The sequence below is a fragment of the Crinia signifera genome, chromosome 5 (assembly GCF_055691185.1).
Source record: "Crinia signifera chromosome 5, ASM5569118v1, whole genome shotgun sequence".
NCBI classification, from domain to species: Eukaryota; Metazoa; Chordata; class Amphibia; order Anura; family Myobatrachidae; genus Crinia; species Crinia signifera.
In genome coordinates this window covers 44,594,477-44,618,849 of record NC_139221.1, presented here as the reverse complement: position 1 = coordinate 44,618,849, position 24,373 = coordinate 44,594,477, and the positions used below count along the sequence as shown (strand labels likewise).

Genomic DNA, 24,373 nt, shown 5'->3' with positions numbered 1-24,373 from the left:
AATGTATAAAACCCCGGAACTTACTCTTCTGTCTCTAGCGTGTTAACTTTGGCCACGTAATTGCTTGGAATGTATCCTTCTTTCTTGGTGATCAAGGATTTTGCTTTCCACCATTCTCCATGCCTGCAGAGAAGAGTCATTACAATGATGTCTGGTTGTCTAGAGATGCTATTGATTAAATTATAGTAAACACATCAGACTTATATTTAAATGTGAGAATAAATAACCAGATACTGTTAAAACGGGATGCGGTTAGCACCCCAGCGGTCAGGATGACTTCAATATACTGATACCAGTATCCCGACTGTCAGCAGAAGAACGTTGCGAGGGTTACATATGGAGTTAATTTTGGGATGCTCTGTATTGGGATCCCGAGGTCGGTCTTTTGACCACCAGTATTCTCACTGCTGGGATATCATATGTATCCCTTTAAAACAACAGCAATGAGCATTTCATTGGGTGAGCACAGTTACATTACCACTCCCTGTGTAGTTAGTGACACACAAGCTATCAATTTCCATGTGGTTCTACCTTAGGCTTGTTAGTTAGCATAGACAGAATTGGGATACATACAAATGAACGGCAGTGGGGATGCTGGCTGTAAGAATACCAACGCCAAGATCCCAATGGGGGTCAGGTAAATATACTTACCTTCCCCGTGCCCCATTCCTTTGTCACAGCGTAACCCTAACCCACCCACACAGCCTAACCCTGCTTCCCAGTCGCTAACCGTCCCCCTTGTTCCCCGCCGAGTAAACATAACCCCTACTCCCGACCTACTGCTATCGCTCCCGTATACCTATGTTCGGGATGCAGGCAACCTCTTCCATGTTGACATTTAGGTATCAGTCTCCTGGCGGTAGTTGGGATGCCGGTGACGGTATTGTGTCTGCCGCCATCCCATCCCTTGGATGCTGAATGCATCAAACTGAATTACATTTCATTGGGAAAACTACAGAAATACATTGGAATGGAGGATATAAACAGTAACAAGGGAAAAGCAATGAAGGCGAGACGCAGAACGCCAAAATCATCCATGGTTATTTTTAGAATTGAAAATACTACAAATAAACATTTACTATAATAAATACATATTTGGAATAAATTATTTATGCTTCCTCATCATTATCCTTAGCTATAGCCTTGCTTCTAGTCATCCTGGGGGAGATGTAGCACTTATTCAGAAGCCACTTTCAGTGACTCTGACGCAATCTTACAGTCTCACTGAATGCTGAACTGCCTGCCTTCCCCGTGACTCACCTCCATGTTTTCCATCAACACACGTTACCTAACCCTCTCCTTTGTCTACCTACTTTGTTGGTTTGTTTATACTGTTTCAAAGATTTGTCAACCTGCAGTTACAGCACCACTGATCGCTCAGTTTCCCTTGGTGCTTGTACTTTCCCTCTTTGGAACAGCAGTAATTATGTTCTTCATAAAAAAAAAAAAATAATAAAAAAAAGATAATAATACTACTTCTAATAATACTACTACTGATGTTTTATCAGTGATTCACAAACAAAATGAGTCACAAGAAGATTTTATTAATAGGGAGAACAACGTAATGTAATTTGAAGCTATCTAATGAGGTTATATACTGAACTAGAGGTCAATTCTTAAATTACAAATTAGACTCAATTTTTAGATTGCAAATGCAGGGTCCCACTGGGAAATGGTTCAGTCCCGAAGCGACCCTGCACTTTGCTCTCTGGCCCCTTCAGCGACCCAGCAATATTGCTGGTTCGCTGACTTAATGAGGGGTCAGGGCAGAGCATTATCAGGGATGGGGGGGAGCAGGCAGTGCTTGGAGCTGACGCTGCCCCAAGCAATGCCTCCTCCATCAGTGTGAATGGGAACCGGGTCGATCAACCCGATTAACCCTTTCACACTGCACAGCAACCCGGCAATGAACCGGTACGAACCCTGCTCTTTTTGCTGGACACGGTAATGGAGTCTATGGCTAATATATGGTTTGATTGGTTCAAAGCCTTGTACACCCGCAGGTGTAACGATATATCTGCAAGATATCTCTATATCAGCCGTACTCTCAGCGGACGTGATATCTGTGAGTGGTGTGGTTCCTGGATATATTGGGTGTACAGAACGGGCAATAGTACAGCTGATATATAATTTGTTGGCTATAGAAACAATAAAATAGCAAACATGTACGCAGCCTAACTCTGACAACAGTTGCTCATCTAATAGCACCTGCAACTTTGAAAATAATAATATACACCTTTTTGGACAACCTCTGGGGTTTTTTTTGGAGGGGGGGGGGTTAAATGCGATTTTGTCAAATCCTGTATAGCGTAATGATGGGGCCATGCTGGTCTACTATGATCCACACTTACATTCTGGCTTAACTGCTCTTTATAACAAATGAGAGTAAAACAAGTCAACACTCCGATCATAAACAACACTTACTCTTCAAGAACTTTCAACTTTTCTCCTTTTTTGAAGGTTAAGTCATCTTGGTGGATCCCTTGATATGGATACAATGCGACTACAATATTCCCCTTCTCCTCTGTTTCTGATAACAATTCAAAACAAGGTGGTTTTGTAATATGTAGAAATCAAATACATGCATCAGCAAAGTGGAAACACCTGCATAAATGAGGTCAACTAGTCCTAATGAAAGCAAGAGCTCCCAAAGAAAATAACATCTCAACATGGTCAGCAGGGCCTGATCAACCAGTAGGCTGCTCAGGCTGCAGCCTAAAGTTCTGGGTCCTGGGTGGGCGCAGTGCATGGCCACTCACCGCCGCATGCCTCCAAGGTCCTGTGTGGCATGTGCTCAGCTCCTTTGCTGCTCACACATGCAATGGCGGACATTTTAAATATGTCGCTGGCCCACCAGCCTATTACAGCTCACGGACTGGCAGCCCCGTTAGCGATTGGCTGCTGGAGCACGAGGTCTGATTGGTTTATGAGCCAGCGCCATGTCTCAAATTAAAATAATTGGCACTGGTGTGAGCCAATCAGCAGCATAGGAGCTGAGTGTGAACTACACAGGGCCATGGTGGCAGGCACACTGCTGCCCTCTCCTCTCCACGGGGCCACGTCGGTGAGCACTAATGTGGGCACTGTGTAAGGGTCACTACTGGGGGCACTGTGTAAGGGGCACTGCTGGGGGCATTATGGTGTGCGGCATCATGTGTAATGAGCATTACTGAGTGCAAAATAATGTGTAAGGGGCATTATGGTGTGCGGCATAATATGTATTGGCCATTACTGGGTGCAGCATAATGTGTAATAGGCATTACAGTGAGTGACAATGTGTAATGGGTATCACGGTGTGTGATGTAATATGTAATGGGTATTATGGTGTGTGGCATAATATGTAATGGCCATTACTGGGTGCAGCATAATGTGTAATAGGCATTACGGTGAGAGACAAAGTGTAATGGGTATCAAGGTGTGTGATGGAATATGTAATGGGCATTATGGTGTGAGGCGTAATGGGCATTACCGTGAAACTTGCCAAAGCCCTTCGCTCCCGGGGTTTGTAAATGCGCATATTCGCGCAAACTCTCACCATCCCCCAGGGGGAGCCAATTGGGACTTGAGCGATCAGGCCTGAATTGCCCCAATTGTTAACACTCAAGGTCACAATCCATACAGGGCAACAGGGCAAGTACTGTTCATGTGCTGGCAGATAAATCTATTACTGTATGTGACTCTGTATTGGTATTTTCATTCTACCTGTGTATCGATCAGTTGTTTGCAAACTTTTTTAAATAACGGCACCCTAGAGCAGTGAAAGGCAACCTGCGGACCTCCAGCTGCTGTTGTGAAACTACACATCCCAGCATGCATTGCTACAGTTTTTGCATTTACTACTAGCAATACTCTGGCAAGGCATGTTGGGATGTGTAGTTTCACAACAGCTGGAGGTCCGCAGGTTGCCTAAGCATGTCATCCTAGCTTGTTATATGATGGTGGACAGGGTTGGACTTCTGTTTGTCTACATATTTTATGATAGGCCGCCGCCATTTACCACCACTGGTTTTACCTATCAGGTTGACCATAAATAACTTGATTTGGTCCTGGACCACCAAAACGAGGCACCTTTACAAGCCCTGGGGTGCCACAGCATAACATTTGGGAACCATTAATATAGATGTTATATTTCAAGACAAAATAATATGAGCATACCGTACCTCCAGGCTGCATCCGTTGCCCAGGTAGTAGATTTCCTGCATTTTGTGGCTACAAGAGAATAAAACATCATGGGTAAGTACAATGGAAGAGCTGTGTTTAATACAAATGGAGACAATCTGAATGGACTCAAATATTTTGCCTCCACATTCAATAAGTACAGGGCCAGATGACGAACATACATGATATTAGAATGGTATCTACTCTTATGACAGAATCGGCAAAGGTATTTGGTATACAGTTGACACCAGATAAGGGCCATTTGACTTGTTTATTGATCACGAGTTTATCGTGAAAACTATTCTCAGCATTTACAATCTTCAAAGTTTGTTTTATTAACATACACTCATATAATGCGAACCCAACACCTATTCTTGTGTAACTCATGATGCAAAAGAGGAAAATGAACTATTAGATAAATGGGGATCAATAGATAAGTCAAAGGACAGACATGTGAGTCACAGCATACTGATGTAATTAGTGCGGTGTCCAGTTTATACTGCGGTTCTTGCTTTTCGGAATGCTAGACAAACTTCTGCATCCTAATTGGTATGTGACTGAAATCAAATTACAAATAGTATTGAGAAGAGTTTCATGAATGTATTTTTTAGATTTCCTTATTTACCTACAGTATACGCTGCTGTATGCTACATGCACCTAACAGGGTCTCTGCACCGCCGCTACAAACTTCCTGTTTAGGTGGGAGAGGCACAGACAGTTGTGTGTTTGTATTTGTAAGTACTATACAGTATTTTAGGCAGATTTGGAAAAAGTGCTGCAAAGTTAGAATGCTTTAAAAATCCGGCACCCTCTTAAAGTACCTATACTACAAGTCCCTATACACTGGCACTGACAAAGGTGTTAGATATGTGATGTATAAATGGCTTTTGCAACCAGAATATGACCTTCCCAATAAATCCCATAGTGCAATCGGACCTTAGGACCTTATTCTAGTTCACTCTTTCTGCCAAAATCCTTCTTAGATGGACAAAACCATGTGCACTGCAGGTGGGGCAGATGTTACTTTTGCAGAGCTAAGGGGTGTACACACGGAGCAAATCTGTGCTATTTTCTAAGCAATCAGACTAGATTGCTTAGAAAGTAAGCACAGATCTCTCTGTGTGTATGCTCCGAGAGATTAAATATCTCTTGCTAACTAAGTCAGTGCATGCAGTCACAATCTAGTCAAATTGCTTAGCAAATGACTGCAAATCTGTCTGTGTGTACAGAATGAGAGATACTGATCGCAATCTCTCATTCTGAACCACTACCCTGCCTTTTTTGCTTAAGCAAAATTGCTTAACAAAATTGCTTAGCACAAATCTCTGCGTGTGTATGTGCTCTCCGTGGGAGATCTTAACACCAGAAAAATTGCTTAGCAAAATTGCTTAGTAAAATTGCTTAGCACAGATCTCTACGTGTGTATGCCCCTATAGTTAGATGTGGGTGGGGTTTTACTTCAAAGTTAGATCTATATTGCAGTGTAAAAATAAAGCAGTCAGTATTTTCCCTGCACAGAAACAAAATAACTCACCCAAATCTAATTCTCTCTGCACATGTTACATCTGCCCCCCCCCCCCCCCCTGCAGTGCACATAGTTTTGTCCATCTAAGAAGGATTTTGTCAGAAAGAGTGAACTAGAATAAGGCCCTTAGTGTATTCAGTAAATGAGATTCACTATGAAATGAGATTGTCAATATAATACAGATTTCATAAGAATAGTAGCGCTTTTTTAAGCTATAAAAAACAAAAATGGCACGTTTGGTGCCCTGGAGATATACTGTAAGTGCTCTTATTCGTAGACCCACAATTAATTGTAAACTAAATATTGGTAACATTTAGTCAGCAGTTTCAGTAAAAATATGACTGCAATAAATATAAATAATAAGAACAGAATAAAAAAAAAAAGATTAAAAAAAATGTCATCAGATGTCTTAAAAAATTAAGAGATACAGAAAATATAGCCTAAAATAAAAAGGCAAAATAAGGAATATAACACTATAAAATGCTATGGCAACTATGATTAGATTACTAGTCAGTAATGTAAGAGGTAGAATATGGTAGATATATATGGAAAATACTGAAGGCGAGATAAAATGATTAGTGATGGACCATATGGCCCACTCTTTTCTATCAGGGTTATTTATTACATTGTAGGAAGCTTTGGACTGTAAGGTGTCCATACTTGATGATGATGCTAAGCTTTGTAGGGGTATAAACCCAAAGCAGACTTCTAACTTGCTACAGAAAGATTTAGACAAAGGAAAGGTGCAAAAATCCTGCAAAAATGTTTGCAGGATTTAGAAAAACGTTATATTGACTGTTTCTGGCTGTCACTGCTGCGGTGGTGGCATGTGGGTGGCAGGCAGTGGGGTCGGGCAGCAGGGGGCAGGCAGGGGGTCCGTGTGGAGGATGGGAAGTCAGAGGCAGGGTCCCTGCGGCAGGTGGGAAGTCAGCAGCGGGGTCCCTGCGGCAGATGGGAACACGCTGCTGACTGCCCATCCTCTGCAGGGACCCTGCTGCCTCCCCAGCGCTGCACAGACCCCGTCTGCGGCGCAGCAGGGATCCCTGCTGCCCAGATCCCTGCTGCCTAGATCCCACGCTGTCCAGGTATCAGGGTTGCTGCCTCCATCCGAACGGGGACGACGACAATTTTGTTGTCCGTGGCCCCCACAGACCTAAAGCCCTGGATTCTGCATGGCCCTGGGAAAGAGTTACTGGGCCTTCAGTTCAGTGTACAGTAAATGTGCGACATAGCAAGGTGTGCGCAGACATTCCCCAACTGGTCATCCTTAAGGTTACACTATGTTTGTCTCTGCATGGTCAGCATCACCAGGGAGACAAGCATCGCTTTGTGCTGCCCCAGCCACATTAATCATCAGTAATGGTGAATATGCAGCAACATTTTTAAGGCCACACAAAAACAGCAAACCAAATGCGTTCCAGACATTTCTATAGAAATCTGCTACTTGGAGACAACAGGTTTTTTTTGTAAATGCAAATGATTCAGGAAGTCAGGTTTTTAGGATGTGGGAAAGGGGGGGGGGGGGGGGGGATAAGCAGGATGGGTGTCAGAAAACCACTGTCTTCTCAAGTTCCCATGAAGTTAGTGTATTGACCAGCAGTGTACCAAGGGAAATAATTGCTCTCAAATACAGTAAATAATGCAATTTTTTTTTTACAATTATTTACTGCAAAGCAAATATAAAATGATCACACTTCCTCTGTACGAGAGGAACATGTTCCTCTTTTAGGGGGAAATCTGAAACATTTCTTCTAAAAATATTTCTGCATGGGTATTCTTTTTTAAAATAGATAAGGCCGGTGGTCCTGAGAGTGCAGGGTTTCTCTTTGTCATATTAAACAGTTGATTAAGTTCCAAGCACTTTAATTAGGCCATGTGGCCCAGCTACTATGAAAGCCAAAACAGGATGAAGACATGGTTTCCTTCCGTCATGAAACAGCTGTTTCTTCCAGGGAGCATACAGTATGGGGGTGGCTGGGGGTGGTGGTGTATCTTATTTGCAGCGGGGTTAGATATCGCTAATATAGCAATTTTAGCCTGATGGCCACTATTGGGCTATCCATTGATAGCACTTTTTCAGCTGAAAAACATCCCGTTTTTGGGTGAAAACACATGAAATCTGGCACAAGTTCCCAGACCTATGCGTTTTTGTAAAAAACGGGTCTGCTGGGGCTGGTTTGTGCCTTCTGTTCAGATCAGTTACAGTGCTAACTATGTTCTCTCATGTCAAGTTCCAGAAGAAAGTGAGCAGACGTATATTTGGAGGCAGCATTTGTGATCTACATTTCAATTGTATCAACGGGGTTCAAACATATGATTGGATTGACCTTTCCCTTTTACACTAGAAGTACTTTGGTGGTACCATAATAGATTCATCGAAATTAGCTTTATTTAACAGGTTTTGATAGGGTTAGTAATGCTAGGTCAGGCCCCAAGCAAAGTACTAATACCACTTTTACACCAGAATACCGGGTAGGACCCGGGAAATCGAACACGGGAAATTGCCAGGGCATGCCCTGCCTCAGACCCCATTTACACTGCAATTCAATCCGGGTTATTCCCGGGTAAGGCCCTTTCACACTGAAAACGGATCAGCCCTGTCTTTCCTTGCTGGTGTCATTAGAAATGGACCTTTGGGCTGTTTGAGATGAGGTCACAAGAAAGAGAAAAGGGAGGGAGTGGGTTCTGCTCCCAGCATTGCAGAAAAGATGGCAGACAGAGTGGCTGTGTTGCAGTTTATGCTGTACTTTTCAGCAATTGAGAGTTTGAAGCAGCTTCTCACCCTGTGCTACTTGCTTCACACTTGGAGGAGCAGAGCACAATTCTTGGCTGAGAGGTCTAGATATCGACACCAATATTTGTGCCGAAGGAGAGAGCGTGGTAACGCTGCTGCTGCTGCGCTGCTACATGCGCCCTGTGCGGGTCTCCAGCAGATGACATCATCTGCCATAGCCGCAGAAGCACCATTCAGCTCTTCGCGCCCCTCTACCCACCAAATAACCCGGATAATGACCATTTACACCACCCTGAGCCCCGGATAAGCCCCGTGTCCGACCCTGAACATTTGCCAGGTCAGATTCCCGGGGAACAGTACCCGTGTTATTTTTTTTCAGCCCATTTACACCATGCCCTGCCCCGGACTGGAGCGGCAATATCCCGGGTCCAACCTCTGGTGTAAAAGGGGTATGAGATTAAGAAGGAAAGGATTTAGTTCAGGGAACATTTAGAGTTGAAAAAATACTATAAGTGAGCTTATCCATAAGGCGGTTGAATCAAGCAAAATGTGAGCTCTTGACCGCCACAAATCACACATCGAAAATTGCATCCAGATGTTCTCCATTGGAAAACATGCAAAATTGCATATGTAATAGGGTGCAATTTTTAAAAATAGCACACCTTAAGCTTCAGTTCCCCCACCTGAGGGGAGGGGTCCCAACTCCCCCAGGGACCCTGGCCAGGGCTGACTAGTTGGGAGCATATGGCTGTAGGAACCTATATAAAAGTGTCCCCCTGCTGTGGCATTACCTTACTGACTGGTGAAGCCCGCTGCTGTTTTAAAAAATACGGGGGGGACACCTACGTCTTTTGTCCCGTTTTTTGGGACCAGGACCGGTCCAAAAGCCCGATGCTGGTTTTAAAAGTACAAGGAACCAAGGATCGGCTGAAAGAGCGCGGGGCTGGTAATGCTTGTGAGGGGGATACCCATGCTGTTTTTCCTTTAACATAGCGCAAAAAAAATTGCTAAATATCCTTATTAAAAAGAATTGCACCTAAAAATTACATATTCCCTTACTAAAAAATTGCCAGCCTTTAAAAGTGATAAAGTAAAGAGGGATAAAGTACCAGCGAATCAGCTCCTAACTGCCATCAGAAAGCCGATGAGATGGTGAAACGCGTTAGTTATCCTGCCCATATTGCATGATTTGGACTGATCCAGACTAGCCTCAGATGATATCAACTAACATTGGACCTACACTCTATTTGGAAAAAGACTTCAGCCTCCGCTTAGCTTGATCACAGCCGCAGTGCACTCCCTCATTTCATGACAACAACTCAGTCTTACATGTCTGGCTTTGAGCCCCTGGGAGGAACAAGAACACCATGGTCTACAACCAAAGTGGACGGTAATACAATATCCTTCTACAATTTATCTGACCCAGGGACTTGGAGCATAAGATGGTGGTGATTTATTAAGAATTAGAATTTTTTTTTTCAGATATATATAATCTCAGGCTTTTAAATACATATATATAGTGTTCCTTCCTTCAAGGAACTGGGCAGGGCGGTGCTGAACACTGGCAGCATAAGGGAAGCGGACCGGGCCCGCCGACATCACCATTGTGTGTAGGCCCGGTCCGACGACATCCTGAAAGGGGGCAGACATGGCCGCCGCCGTCACAAAAGGGGGCGGACCTGGCCCTGCCAAAGTCACTGCCGGGCATCTACGGCGTTGCTGGGTGGACACTGGATGGGACAGGTAGCAGGTTGTTTTAGCAAGGCGCTGCTAGAGGGGCAGGGCGCATTTTGACCTTTAAAACCGCTTAAACAGCATAACATGAACACTACATATAAATGACTTTCTTTGGTAATATGCAAGCAATCACAACTAAAGGAAAAACAGGGAGACAATACTAAATAACTGTATGTGTGTTCAAAGCGATATTGGCGGCGGTGGGGGTGGGGACCTGAAATCAGCAATTGTATACACACTTGAAGATGCCGGCAGGGAGAGCGGGGACCATGCTGCAGCATGGTCCTCATCAACGAGGTCCTCCATCGTCTGTACTGAACATATGAGGGAGGGGTTCATCATTGATGAGCTGGAGTATGCATTGTTAATGATGTTGAGTGCACGCACTAGACAAGAAAGTACAAGATATTACTCAGAAGGGCCCTTCTGACCGATATCTTGTCTAGTGAGTATGGGGCTATGGGGGTATTCAATGTGTGCTAATATTTCCAAAAGTCAGAAATATCGGCACACTTCTATTTCATGCAGTTGTTCGCATCCATTTGTGCTGATCTATGGACTTTCCCACTGTCGGAAAAAGATTGAATACCCCCCTTAGTCACAAATCTGTAGAGCCCAGGATGCTCCTCTACATCAGGGACATATTAAGGAAATTATATTATTAGTGATGGAGAAACTGTTGGAACTCTGACACCATGCATCCACCACCATCAAACATTTCCACTTCATACCCCCTAGAGCAGTGGTTCTCAACCTCGGTCCTCAGGACCCCCAACAGTGCACCTTTTCCAGGTCATCCGGCAGGTGCACTGGTGCACTCATTACTCACTGACACATTTTAAAAGATCACAGGTGGAGCTAATTATTTCACCTATGATTCTGTGTGGAGACCTGGAAAACGTGCACTGTTGGGGGGTCCTGAGAACCACTACCCTAGAGTTTTATGTGTATAACTAACTGTACGTCGTGACCAAATATCGCTGTATATGTATTTGACCTATAGAGTAAAAAACCCTCTATACTTGATCAAACCCCTTCACAGCAAAAAAATAGTGCAATATCCATAACAGGTGTAAAACATACAAGTAAAGCTGTATTACAAAACATATAACCCTCTAAATTCAGACTTTTTTTCCAGTTTGACATTATGCAAGTCGCAGAACACTTACTCAGAAATGCACAATGTGCTTTTCCTCTATAAATGACTCTTAGGTTGCTCTCTAGAGAAAAAAAAAAGTACTTCCCCAAGAATGATATAAATAACCTGCTGTTATCACAGTAAGGATTTCACAGTGACAGATTCTATTTCCCTCCCTCATGTTCCTCATCCTGCAATCTTCAATGGTACAAGTGATATGCTGGGTACACACCAGCACGATCCTGCTCGTGAGCTGGTCGTCACAGGAACGTACCACCCGCTCACGAGCTGAAGGAGCCGCCGACCCGCACAGAAAAAAACCTGATGTGATCGCGATCGCGACCCGCACCCACTACAATAGTCGTTTCTGAGATCCTACCTGCAGCAGGATCTCAGAAAAGACCTAATGACCCGCACATCGGATCGGGATAGCATCAAAAGGGCAGCGAAATGGCCCAAAACATGGCCGATTTACATACAATCGGTCGAGATTGTATCTAAATTGCACACAAGCCAATGGATGCTACATTGTAGGAAGAAGGGCGGCAGCACTGACAGAGATTAATAATCTGCCACAGTTTATGTGGATGGGGTGGCGACACCCTCCGCCACTCAAAACGGAGGCATATCGACACCATTTAGGGGGAGGGAAGAGGCCAGGGATCTCAGTCATTGGACAGAGGTTTTCTTGCCTCTGTGATGAGTGGCTTTCGAGTCACCATCTGTGCCGCAAGCTGAATGATGGTCAGTGATCCGATCTTGAGTCAGTGATCCGACACATATACAGCAGGAGCTATCTGCTTGTAATAAGTTCCTTCTTCTGCATTACCATATACAGCTATCACTGCTGCATCCATAAAAGCAGCAGCAGTTACAGCAACGCCAACCACATCTGAATTAGCCCCACTGGGCCTGATTCAGAGAGGTACACTATGCCAATTCCAACTCCCGAAAGTCAATCAACAAACGCTGGTGAGCCAGAAATTGCCAGATTCTACTGCACAGAGGAAGAGAAATGTGAGGTGTAAACCGCGCTACTGAATGTATTCTCTCCTTGTCTATCTACTTACTGGCCTTTGCTGCTTATTGGACGTTGGATCTGGTACATAAATAGTTCGGTCAGGTTTACGTACTGGATAGTTCTTCAAATCGTTTTCTAAGCCCGGTCCTCGGTCTTTCGTTTTTGATTTGATACATCCCATATTTTCTGCAACAAAATAAGAAAATGAAGAGCAGTTAGAAGGATTCTACAAACTTGCTGGGATATATTATAGCAGGCAGCATTACTAACAGGAAATACTCATGTACTGTACAAACTGGTCTGTAAAGGGCACATCAGAAGCAGGTGACCACAATGGAAAGTGGTTCAATGACGTATTTATCTTCAAAGACTGCTTAACGATTTATTCTGGACATTACACACAGTCATTCAGGTAATGATTTACAGTATAGTTCTGAACACTTCCAATCTTATAAGTGTCTGAGTCAGAGCGATTATTATACCTGGCCATAGTCACATGATGACATACTGTAAGACAAACATCAGACAGATGCTAATGGGTCATTTAAACTCCTTGCCCTTAATTCTAACCCTTCCACAAGTTACCATGTTGCACCACACTTCCATGCTTTTCGGTGGGAATCTTGGCGCACCAGTGGAAATTAACACAGATTAGCAATCAGTGTGTATGCCATTGTGCACTGCTTCTGGACGCATGGACTTGCTTGCTGTATCTCTCTCTGGCCCTTATTCTGGTTGGTGCGGTAATGTCTGCGTGCGGTCGGTCCGCCGATGTTTTGTGTCTGCGCATGTGCAGAGGCGTCTCTGCGCATGTGCGAGCGGGGCGTACGGCCAAATCCCGCATGAAATGTGAACACTCCGAACAGGGGGTGGAGAGGGGCGTGAAGGGCTATTTGGGCTCATTACCATATGCAAACGCCCCGCGTTTCATGGGCGTTCCCATGCAAACGCTGGGCGTACGTATGGTAATGCAGTCGTGACGCACGTGTAGGGGGCGGACATATGACATCGCCGGATGTCAGCTGCCCGCCCAGATCCCTGCTTTTGCATGGAAAAATCTCTGTGTGGTCTGAGGTTGCGGGAGCTGGTGGACCACTCGGTCCTGCATTCGATGGTCTGCGACCATCGAATGATGGGGGAGGTTCCCTGAGTTGGAGGAGGCGTATTCCGTGAAAAATACACGTGCGGTCCGTTCGGCCAGCTTCTTACCGCGTACGGACGGAGTTGGCGATCCGTATGGAAGGCGGGGTTTCGCACGCACGGTCCTGGCCGCATATTCGGATCCGGCGCACCGATCAGAATAAGGCCCTCTGTGTTAGTAGAATGTGGGTGTGTCAAAGGGGAAAATGCTGTCACCTGAGGGAAAGTTACTCCTGCTGTTTGCCTGGACATTCCATCTAGCTGTCTTTTGTGTTGCTTTCAGCAATACTACACTTGCTCTATTTCACACATTATATATTCATATACATTACTAACTGTATCAGACTGGGCAACTGATAATGCCCTGTAACCTAGACTCATACTGACCTCCTACAGTAATAAATACCTGCTTTTTTTTGCATCTTTGTTTAAAATGTGTGATATCTATCTATCTATCTATCTATCTATCTATCTATATGTCTGTCTGTCTGTCTGTCTGTCTGTCTGTCTGTCTGTCCAGAGGCAGAACTCTGGGAGGCAATGGAGTCATCTGCCGCCGGGCTCCTGCTCACAAGGGGGCACCTCTCCTCCCCCTGGAAGTTTAAATTAGTCATTTAAAAGCCAAAGATATTGCTACTGTGGCTGAGTTCTGAAATATTATCTCTATCTATCTATTTATCTATCTATCTATATTTCTGAACAGAAATATATATTTTATATAAGTTTATATAGGATTGTGTGTGTGTGTGGGGGAGGAGGGGGGCACCAATATATATCTTGCCTCCGGGCAACTGGAACGAACTTACGCCACTGTGTCTATCTATCTATCTATCTATCTATCTATCTATCTATGACTAACTACTCCTCGCCTTTTTGAGGTGAAGTACTGCCACTGAGGCCACTCAACAGACCAAATTACTCCTTTGTGTGCTAAAAAGATGTCATAACAGAAAGTGAAAGCAATTTTTGCAGGGACACTTTTCTCTTTCAAACTTGCTGCATATGGAGAGACAGAACTGTGAAGACAAAGATTGGAGGTAGTAGCAGATAGCGACTGGGGGTGGAGTGGAGAGTTTGTGGGCTAAAAAATGTCACAACTCAAAGTGAAAGTACATTGCAGAAGCCGTCATTTTGATGGACTTTTAACTAGAGATTTAATCGGTTCTTAAATCCGGATCCTTATTGGCTATCAGCTGTCACATGTTTTGGATAGCCAATAAGATCTGGATTTGAGAACCGAGTAAATCCGAACTCACACAACTCTAGTTTTAACCAGTATATTAAAACCAATTTGTGTACCTAAAAAGTATTCGGTATCCACTTCATTGGTCTACAGTATCTAGGTCAAAAGTCAATAAAAGCAAAAGTTCGTCATTTTTAAAAATCTTTTTCATACTTTAAAATCCACGTGGACTCGAACTGGGAAAGGCATGTTCTTGCAAAATTATATTTATTATCCCTATTTATCTTCTGTATACTACTACTACAGTACTTACATACAATTGAAGAATCTTTAGACATTCAGGGGGGTATTCAATACCGGCAGATATATCCGATCCTGGGAAATATTGTCTGTTTTTTCGTAGAATAGATGGAATTCTCATTCAGTCTAATCAATGTTCTTTTTGTTAACTTTTGTAAACATTTCAGAAGTCAGATCAGCGAATCCACGTCTTTTTCTGCGGAAACTGCCGCTAATTCTCAAAGTTAGCAGCCATATCCGGGAATGGAGATTTGGTTTTTCAAAGAGCCGTGGTGAGTCCCGTCCGAAAACGACCAGGATTGAATAGGTCCTGGACGATACTTTCAAGTATAGGAAATATCTGCTGCCAGCATTGAATACCCTCCTTACAGGTAAAGCATTTCAGAAAGACTGTGAAAGCAAGACCTATGAGCGCAGCTCTAAAGCGCACGTGTATGCTCAAGCTGCAAGGTGTGTCAAAAGGTTAATAGGTAAAAGGATGACCGTGGAGAAAAAAAGGGGGAGGTAATTTTTTTTTATGTATAGAAAAATGGGACAATGAGAATTGGATGATCTGTACACAATATATTTAATAAACACTAGATAAAATCATACATCAGGGTATGAGACCATGATAAAAAAGGAATAATTAAAAACAATGGGTGACAAATGCTTACTTCCACAATGAGGCAGCAATAATGGAGAGTCTGTTCCTATTGGTTCCCAAACAGTGTAGCAGTTGTATAGTGGATAGTTACCGCCCCTGGTTAGGGGGTTAGGCTGTGGGATAAGTCCAGAGAGAGTCCAAGTGGTTGGTCCAAATGTTGGCAAAAATCACCGGTCTCACTGGATGTTTGTTGGTACTGGTCCTCAATTTTCAAATTAGGATGACAGCGTTTAAGGTTGACAGGTAATAAAGGTCGAAATGATCATTGGTTGACACAAGATTTTTGGTGGTTTTCCATGTTTTTTCAACATTTGATTGAGTTACTATCCACCAGGACTATGATTGTAACCTGTGGTGAGTGCAGCGGAGAAAGACACATTGCCTGAAGCAATGGCAAGTGAAGCTACATATGGGGGTAAGGGGCTATCAGGGCATCACAGAGTTACAGAGAGCAAAGTTGAAACCCCGATACTTTCCTGTCTGGACACGCCAGTTCTCTCGGCGACATATGTCAGGCAGAGGTTGGAGGCGGGCATCTGACAGAACCAGCATCAAGGTCCGGCAGGGTCCTCTCTGACGGCTCCCGGAGATGGGTGCTGCCATACTGTTTAGGTACCATGATCAGACCTACAGCCAATCTGATGCCTATTCCTGACCACTTGTTTTCTATGACTTCTACAGCCAATGGCTGAGTCACCAGAGGTGTTTAAGGGGACTCCATGATGTCCAAGGTGCTGGAACATTTCTTCCAATGTCCAATGCATGTGGTGGTGTTTTGTCCACAGAGTGTATCCTGGTATTCCTGGTTCATAGGTTATCATAGTTTACTTTGGGTTTCACCGGTATTCCCGGATCAAGTATTCCATTGCTTCACCAGGATCCCTGGGTTCAAGTTATCCAGTGCTTCACTGAAATCTCCTGTCCGAACAGTCTAATGTTACAGACATCCCGGTTCCTGCATTCCAGTACAACCAGTATCCCTGGTTCACGTTATCCAGCACTATTCCAGTGTTACCGACATCCGTGGTTTGGTCATTCCAGTACTCCACTGGAATCCCCAGTCCAATGCTTCAACTGCATCCCCAGTTGTGTATTTCAGTGCTACCATTATCCTTGAGTCAATTTATCCAATGCTCCACCGGAATTCTAGGTTCAAATATTCCAGTATTACCGGCATCCCCTGTTCGTGTTTCCTGCGCTTCACCGTATTCACAGTCCAAGAAATCCGGAGCACAATTGTTTTCCTCGCTTTTAGTATTCCTGTTTCCGCCTTACATTAACTTACCGGTTTCTCTAATTGATACCTATTTGGCCATTACCTGGCCTACTACATGTATATCCTCTGAATTTGTAGTGGGTGTTCAAGGCAGGGGTCCATGACCTGCTCGCCAGACACAGCAAAATGTAAACCTCATTGCGGTGGTCACTGGGGAAGACCGCTTGCAGGTTACACTCTACGTCCCTGTCCCGAGATCTTTGTCAACTACTCATTCTAGTCCAGTATATGAAGAGACAGTGGGTACGATTTATACCCCATCGCTGGGCTAATTTGCAGCCTGAGTGATCATCGAACAAATGCACACAGATCGTAGTGTGCATGAGCAAGCTCTCCTTGCAATGAAAGTCACTGCATGCTTTTCATCGCTGGCCGTATGCAGGGAAATTGATAGGTGGCCGGCATTTGTGTGAGGCACCCAGCCATTTCCTGGGAGTAACAATGACAAACGCAGGTGTGCCCAGCCATTATCGGGGAGGCCCTGTGATGTTAGCTCCGGCCCTGTTTAGGCAGTTTGATCGCGGCCACTGGTTTCTCAGCCAATGCACACACAGGTGCAATGATTCGATGTTGAGTGGTTGCGAATGAATGCTCAAATTTTTGCAAGGCTGCGATGCCATACGCAACCTTGCACATGGGTGGGATCTCACTCTTGCGGGGCGGCGGCTAAATGATCACAGGGTTCTACTTTATAGCAGCCCTGAATCAGACCCAGTATATCTTGCCAGCCACTTTCCAAACTCCCACCTCTAAAGCCTTCTAAATGGCCAGAACCAGAATCGGATCCTCAACACAGGCAGTAAGTTCAACTTTTCAGGTAGTCAGAGACATGGGGAGCCTCACTGACATTCAGAGAGAGAGTTGGCAAGTCTGCATTAATGCCTTAGAAGAAAGCCACAAAATACATCCCGTCTGCGTTTCACGTTTTAGTCAGTAATACGACAAAGACGTTGCAAAATAGGTCACAAATTTCTCCACACCCTACCCTCTTACCCTTCTGCGTGCATGCAAATATTTCATAAGAAAATATTTTCAATTCCCTTTTTGTCTAGCTGGGTAGATAAGCTTGACAGCACTGAAACAGGAAGTTTTGCTCTGTACATGAGAAAATTATACTTACAGAACAATTCCACTGCAGAACAAGCTCTTTAAAACATTTAATTACTAGGCCCCTTACCATTAGTAACCCCTTAGTGTTAGTCCCTCCCCCCGAAAGAGACCCAGCCCCCTTTCTAGTTATCCTTTAATGATGCATCCTTGAATTCATCACAATTTTACATCACAGTCCAACAGACAATGAATGGAACCCGAGAGCACGACATAGAGGTGACTGTAATGCAGGCAGTGTGCATGATGACACAGATATATCCTGCAGTATTTTATTTCCATCTATGTTATATCCTGTTTCTCAATAATAGGTCATTCTTCTGCTAAGGATGGATGGAAAATCCTTTTCTCTGATGGAGCCGCTGTGTAGAGACCAGCTGGCTGGATAGCTACAGGGCGCAAGTAGTTTACTTGTTTTGTGCATTGTGTCATCGGCTGTGTGTTTATCCATGGATACAAACCAGCAATTCAGAGTCATATGCATCACAGTCTCTCCTCTGTGACAGCTCAATGTATGTTTCTGGATTACAGCAATGGAAACAAACTCTGTTCTGTGGGTGTGTCATGGGCGTGTCATGGGCGTGTATTCAAAGCTGCATCCTACTCTGAGTTGTATGTTTGCAAAGTAGGGGTCCGAGGCTGGCTCACACAGAGTGAACCGAATTCGACCCCTGCGCTGATGGTTGGGGTTTGCGCATGCGAATTTCTGTGCAGGCGCAACCCCTGACTGCGAACGGCTTCGGTGATTTACAACATCGCCGAGCCATTAGCACAGAGCGATGTGGGCCGGGGGGTGCGTGGCGGCAGGCTCGGGTGTCGCCCATGGGAACGCCCAGCATTTCATGGGCGTCCCCATTAAAATGCTGGCTATTCCCATGACATGACGTCAGCGGCCCCCACTGTCTTAATCCCGCTGCCGACAAATATGTCAGTCTGTACGGACTTATATTTGCGACGGCAGGAGAGATCATTCGATGGTAGGCTTAGTCAACTAGAATCACCACTAGAATTCAGAAAGACTCAGAACTCAAATTGCAGTACAAAATGGGAACACATTACAGTTAATGGTTGGATAGTTCGGATAATAATCACCTAAGTGACTTGGAGCATCTATAACCAGAAGCAAAAAATGATTATTATTTTGTATGACAACACATACAAGATTCCCCTTTGCCAACTGAGTATATATATAGTCTTTATGGAAGGAATACAATTGTTATTTTGCGCAAAGTACAGGCAGCTATTCAGTAGTTTCTCACCCTCCTGAGGTGGAATTGGTATTGAATCCCGGTGGTCGGAATCCCGGCGGTCGGAACCCCGATGCCAGAATCCCGACCGCCGAAATCCTGACAAGGGGAGGACGTGGATCGCCCCCCCCTCCTCGCTACACTCGGCACACTAATTTATTCTCCCTCTATGGGTGTCATGGACACCCACAGAGGGACAAAGTGCTGGGATTTCACCCAAACAGCATCTTCCTTATTGTGCTGTGTACTTGCAGCATTAGCAGCTTTATGTAGCTAAACAATTGAATAGCTTTGTCATGCCCCTATCACTTAGCAGTGTGCAAAAAACTACAACTAAATCCCCCCCTTGTGTATGAAAGAAGTGTGCACCGCACTGTAATGTGACCTTTTAAACGCAGCCGCAGTATTAAAGAGTTTGTATAATTACTGTGGGTGTGGCTAATTTTAACCAATTAGCAACTTAATCATCATCAGTGTGCAATTTACACCAACCTCAAGGCCCCCCATACACTAGTGCGATTTGCGATGGATCGGCCCCAGAAATCGGATAAGAAGTGGTCAAACTGGTGTCTGACATCTGAGCGGATCCGTTGAGTGTTCACTTGAACATTGGATTTTACACCTGAGATGTATCACATCCGATTTCCCTTGAACTCCCCGGCAGCTCCACAATGCGATTTATCACATGTAAAAAATATCACATCTAGCCCTTCTGCCGAGCTGCTGGGGGGAGGGAAATTGAGTCCGACTCGCCCTTCAGACAAGTCAGACTACTTTATGAGGGACTTTACTGTACATTGCATTGTCTGAATAAGCAAGCTCAATCTAGCCCCGTCTTCTCTTCATAGTTCTCTTCATAGCTGGAAATAGCTGCAAGTTCAGTATAGGCTTGACAAAAAAGACAAGGGGGTTACCAGAAAGTCTGGTTACTGCACTGGTAATCATAATTAAGAGGACGTACACAGTCATATATATTTATTGGGCAAACTGTCTGATTTCCATTTCCACATTTTCATGTACAAAGAAAGAAAGGAAATCTCCCTATCCTATATACTGTATTAGGTTTACACTACCAGACTGGAAGGCCTCAGGTGTCATTTGAGACCAATCAAACAGGCGGAACCAGTTCTTAGACATGTACTGTAAGCAAGACCAGGGAACTCCTGGCTGATGAACCATATGTCAGACAAGATTCAGTAGAAAGGAACATTAAGGTCCGACACTTCACAGGATCAGGATGAGTCAAATGTGTAAATAACATATACTGTAGCCTCATAGAGATTTACCATGGTGTGAGCACAACACAAGCATGGGTACTACAGTTCTTATAGAAACTATTGTATTGCGTACAGCCATGGCCAAAACTTTAGAGAACGACACAAGTATTAGTTTTCACAAAGTACTTAATTGTTTTTAGACCTTTTTTTTTTCCAGATTTTACTATGCTTTAAAATTACATGCATTTCATCAGTGACAATTACATTAAGTTTATGCAAAGAGTCAATATTTGCAGTGTTGACTCTTCTTTTTCAAGACCTCTGCAATTTGCCCTGTTATGCCGTCAATCAACTTCTGGGCCACATACTGACTGATGGCCGCCCATTCTTGCCTAATCAGTGCTTGAAGTTGGACAGAATTTGTGGGTTTTTTGTTTGCCCACTTGCCTCTTGAGGACTGGCCACAAGTTCTATATGGGAGTAAGGTCTGGGGAGTTTCCTGGCCATGGACCTAATGTTTTGATCCCCGAGCTACTTCGTTATTACTTGTGCCTTATGGCAAGGTGCTTCATCATAATGGAAAATACATTGCTCATCGCCAAACTGCTCTTGGATGGTTGGTAGAAATTCCTCTTGGAGGATGTTTTGGTACCATTATTTATTCATGGCTGTGTTCTTAGACCATACTCCACATATCACACCTGCCTGCTGCTATTCCTGAGCAAGATCTGCACTGGTGGTGCCCTAAATCCCACAGCTGTAGACAGTCCAGGCACTTGCTGGATGTTCTTGGATGGCCTGAAGCCTTCTTCACAACTATTACACCTTTCTCCTTGAAGTTCTTGATGATCCGATAAATGGTTGATTGAGGTGTCATCTTACAAACAGAAATACCCTTGTCTGTGAAGCCTTTTTTGTGCAAAGCAATGATGACTGCACATGTTTCCTTGCAGGTAAATATGGATAACAGAGGAAGAACAATGCACAAGCACCACCCTCCTATTAAATCTTCCAGTCTGTTACTCTAAAGCTGGGTACACATATGTACAATTTAATTTTTCTTGCGACCGTTCGATCGACCGAATACACGTTCGGCCGTCCGAAACATACGACCGATCTGCGCGTACACATGTACAATTTTACTTGCGACGTCCGATGTACTCCCGTCCAAACAATCGCAAGAAAAAGATTGTACCACCGTACACACTCTCCCGTTCTGGCTATTCGCACGATAAAAATGTACACAACATTATCATAATGGGCTGGATTTAAAAGAGCATACCAAAACGAGGCGTGATCACGGAACAAAGAATCGTTCGTGTAGTACAGTGAATAGAGCCGTGACTATTCAGATCATTGCTAGCTGTACTGGATATACGTACGTACGTTCGTTCGTCTATCGGTGCATTTGGGCCTTTTTAATCATGAGCTTGAGGAGTGGGCGGTGGGTGGGTGGGTGGGCGTTCCTGCTACACCTTAACGCAAGCACCTGTATGTGATACTCTGTTCAGGTCCGACCACCCAAATAAACAAAGTGTTCACAGTATTTTTTGTCAGTATTTCTTAATAAATGTTAAGTGTTTATGCAGAACAATGAACATCACATATCTATCTATCTATCTATCTATCTATCTATAACTATATCTGTCAGGAATGCACACACAACGATTATTTATTTCAAAAGGAATGCACACACAACGAATATTCTTTAACCGCATGGCGCGGAAAGTACGGGGGAGAAGACTTCCTGTTGTTTACATGCTGCGCTGATGGAGGGATGACGCAGCTAGTCAACACCCACATGGGCGTGCTGCTTTTGGGAGGAATGATCGCAGGAACGGGCTGCATATCGATCGAACGTGCGTACACATGTCACTTTTCTTTCGATATGGAGCCGTCCTGTCGGAAGAATATTAAGCAGCAAAGAACCTGCGACCGACCGACCGTGGACGGCCAAGAGCGTTTTTGGCCGTTTATCGATCGCAACGAAGGGATCGGGACAGCGTACACATATATACAATCGAACGGCCGTTCGTCCGCAGATCGGAAGAACGGCCCGACGATTGTACATATGTGTACCCAGCTTAACTCAATCAGCATGACAGAGTGATCTCCAGCCTTATCCTTGTCAGCACCATTGGAGAATCACTGACATAATGTCAGCTGGTCCTTCTGTGGCAGGGCCTGATTCAAAATATTTGAAAAGGTCCTTATTCAGACCAGAAGGCACGGCTGCTAATTTGCAGCACCCAGTGATCAGGTAATGATTTTCCCAGTGTGTACAGGCTCTGTGTAGCCCTGGACTTACACGGTGGCTGCAATGTAAACAGGCTGATCGTGGCTGGAGCTGATGCCACACACCCTTCCCTAAAACGTTTCGGCACGTCTGCTTTTACCTGGCAAGTTACCTCCCTCAAATGCCAGCTTTCTGTCAATCACCTTGCGAACAAGTATGGATCATTGGGTCGACCTAAAGATGGTTGACGGTCAACACCATTGGGTTGACATACTGCAAGGTCGACAGGGGTCTAGGTCGACATGGGACAAGGTTGACAGGTCATTAGGTCGACAGTCAAAAGGTCGACATGGGGTTTTTCACTGTTTTTTTTACCCAAATGTCGACACAGTCGACATGGACACCGTTTTAAGTGCACTGCGTCCCTTTGCATGGCTCGCTGCGCTCGCCATGCTTCAGGCACAGTGCCTTACTATGCTCGGTGGACTATTTTATTCTCCCACCATGCCCTAGTGGATGGTAGGGCATGAAATACCACCTGTCGACACATGTCGGCTCAAAAACAGTGAAAAACCCCATGTCGACCTTGTCCCATGTCGACATAATGACCTGTCACCTTGTCCCATATCGACCTTGCAGTATGTCGACCCAACAGAGTCGACCTAATGACTGTCGACCATCTTTATGTCGACCAACCGACTGTATCCCTTGCGAACTGCTAGTGTTAAAAAAAAAGTAAAAAGTAGCAGTATTTCATTGCTGGACGGCGCCGCACACATGCATTGCGGCACAGATGCATGCACAGGCTATCAATAATCAGGTCTTAATCAGGCTCTAGGTTCATTGCTGTGGCAAAGAGGGATGTGAGTCCCATACGCACTAGACGATATTGTGAAAGATATAGCTAAGAAAGAGGCTTCTGAGCGTTATCTTTCAATATTATCGTCTATTCTGAGCTTCTGAGCGATATCTTTCAATATTATCAAAATTGTTAACGATGTGCGCTCCCACATCTGAGGCAACAGACTTTGTGTGTCTTTCTCAAAACGTTTGGACATATGTACATAGAAAATAGAGATTGTGTGTGTGTGTGTGTGTGTATAGCATTGCTTAGTCTATGAAAGTAGACATGAATGAAGAATGTTTGTGTATATCAGGCATCAATGGTCACCATCAATGGTTAACATCGACGGCAATATTGCAACATAATATGCAATGGATAACCATTGATGGTTTCGCTTATCGACAATCATCTCCTTTCTTTGACTAACTGGCCTGCGGGCCAATTAGATCCTGGAAGCGTGGCTTCACAGGTGTTGGGGCAGATCAATGCTGCATGTACCGGGACCTTGGAGAAAATAAAAAAAAGAACAAAGAACATTTTTGGCTATGATGTGCCACCGATGTAGGGAAGCCATCTGGTTCTCCCCTCATCGCTAGCAAAAGTATTCTACATTGGCCATAAACCATTGATAATTATGAACCATCGATGGGCAATGGCAATCCCTATTCCCAACCTTGGTCCCCAAGGCACACTAACAGGTTTTAGTCCTAAGGACCGAGATTGAGAACCACCTCCTTACACCTCTCACTGATTTCTAGTGAATTGATGACCTGCACTCTGAAGTACATCAAACAAGTGCTCAAAACAGACGTACTGTATACACTGTTACTAGGCAACAGGCTAACCTACAAAATATACTTACAA

At 44.3% G+C, this 24,373-nt stretch overlaps 1 protein-coding gene across 2 annotated transcripts in view; it reads right to left on the bottom strand.

Annotated features, from left to right (window-relative positions):
• Positions 1-24,373, bottom strand: part of LYN (LYN proto-oncogene, Src family tyrosine kinase) — an 87,075-nt gene that overhangs the window by 24,423 nt on the left and 38,279 nt on the right. Inside the window, exons 2-5 of one of the 2 annotated variants that reach the window (XM_083187110.1) lie at positions 12,426-12,499; positions 4,161-4,209; positions 2,425-2,530; positions 25-123 (exon numbers count right to left, since the gene is read on the bottom strand). In XM_083187110.1, coding sequence (XP_083043236.1) covers positions 25-123; positions 2,425-2,530; positions 4,161-4,209; positions 12,426-12,494 — 323 coding nt within the window. In that variant the 5' untranslated portion in view covers positions 12,495-12,499. Of the gene's footprint in view, positions 1-24; positions 124-2,424; positions 2,531-4,160; positions 4,210-12,362; positions 12,500-24,373 lie in introns of both variants that reach the window. The other variant, XM_083187109.1, reaches the window with a different exon arrangement.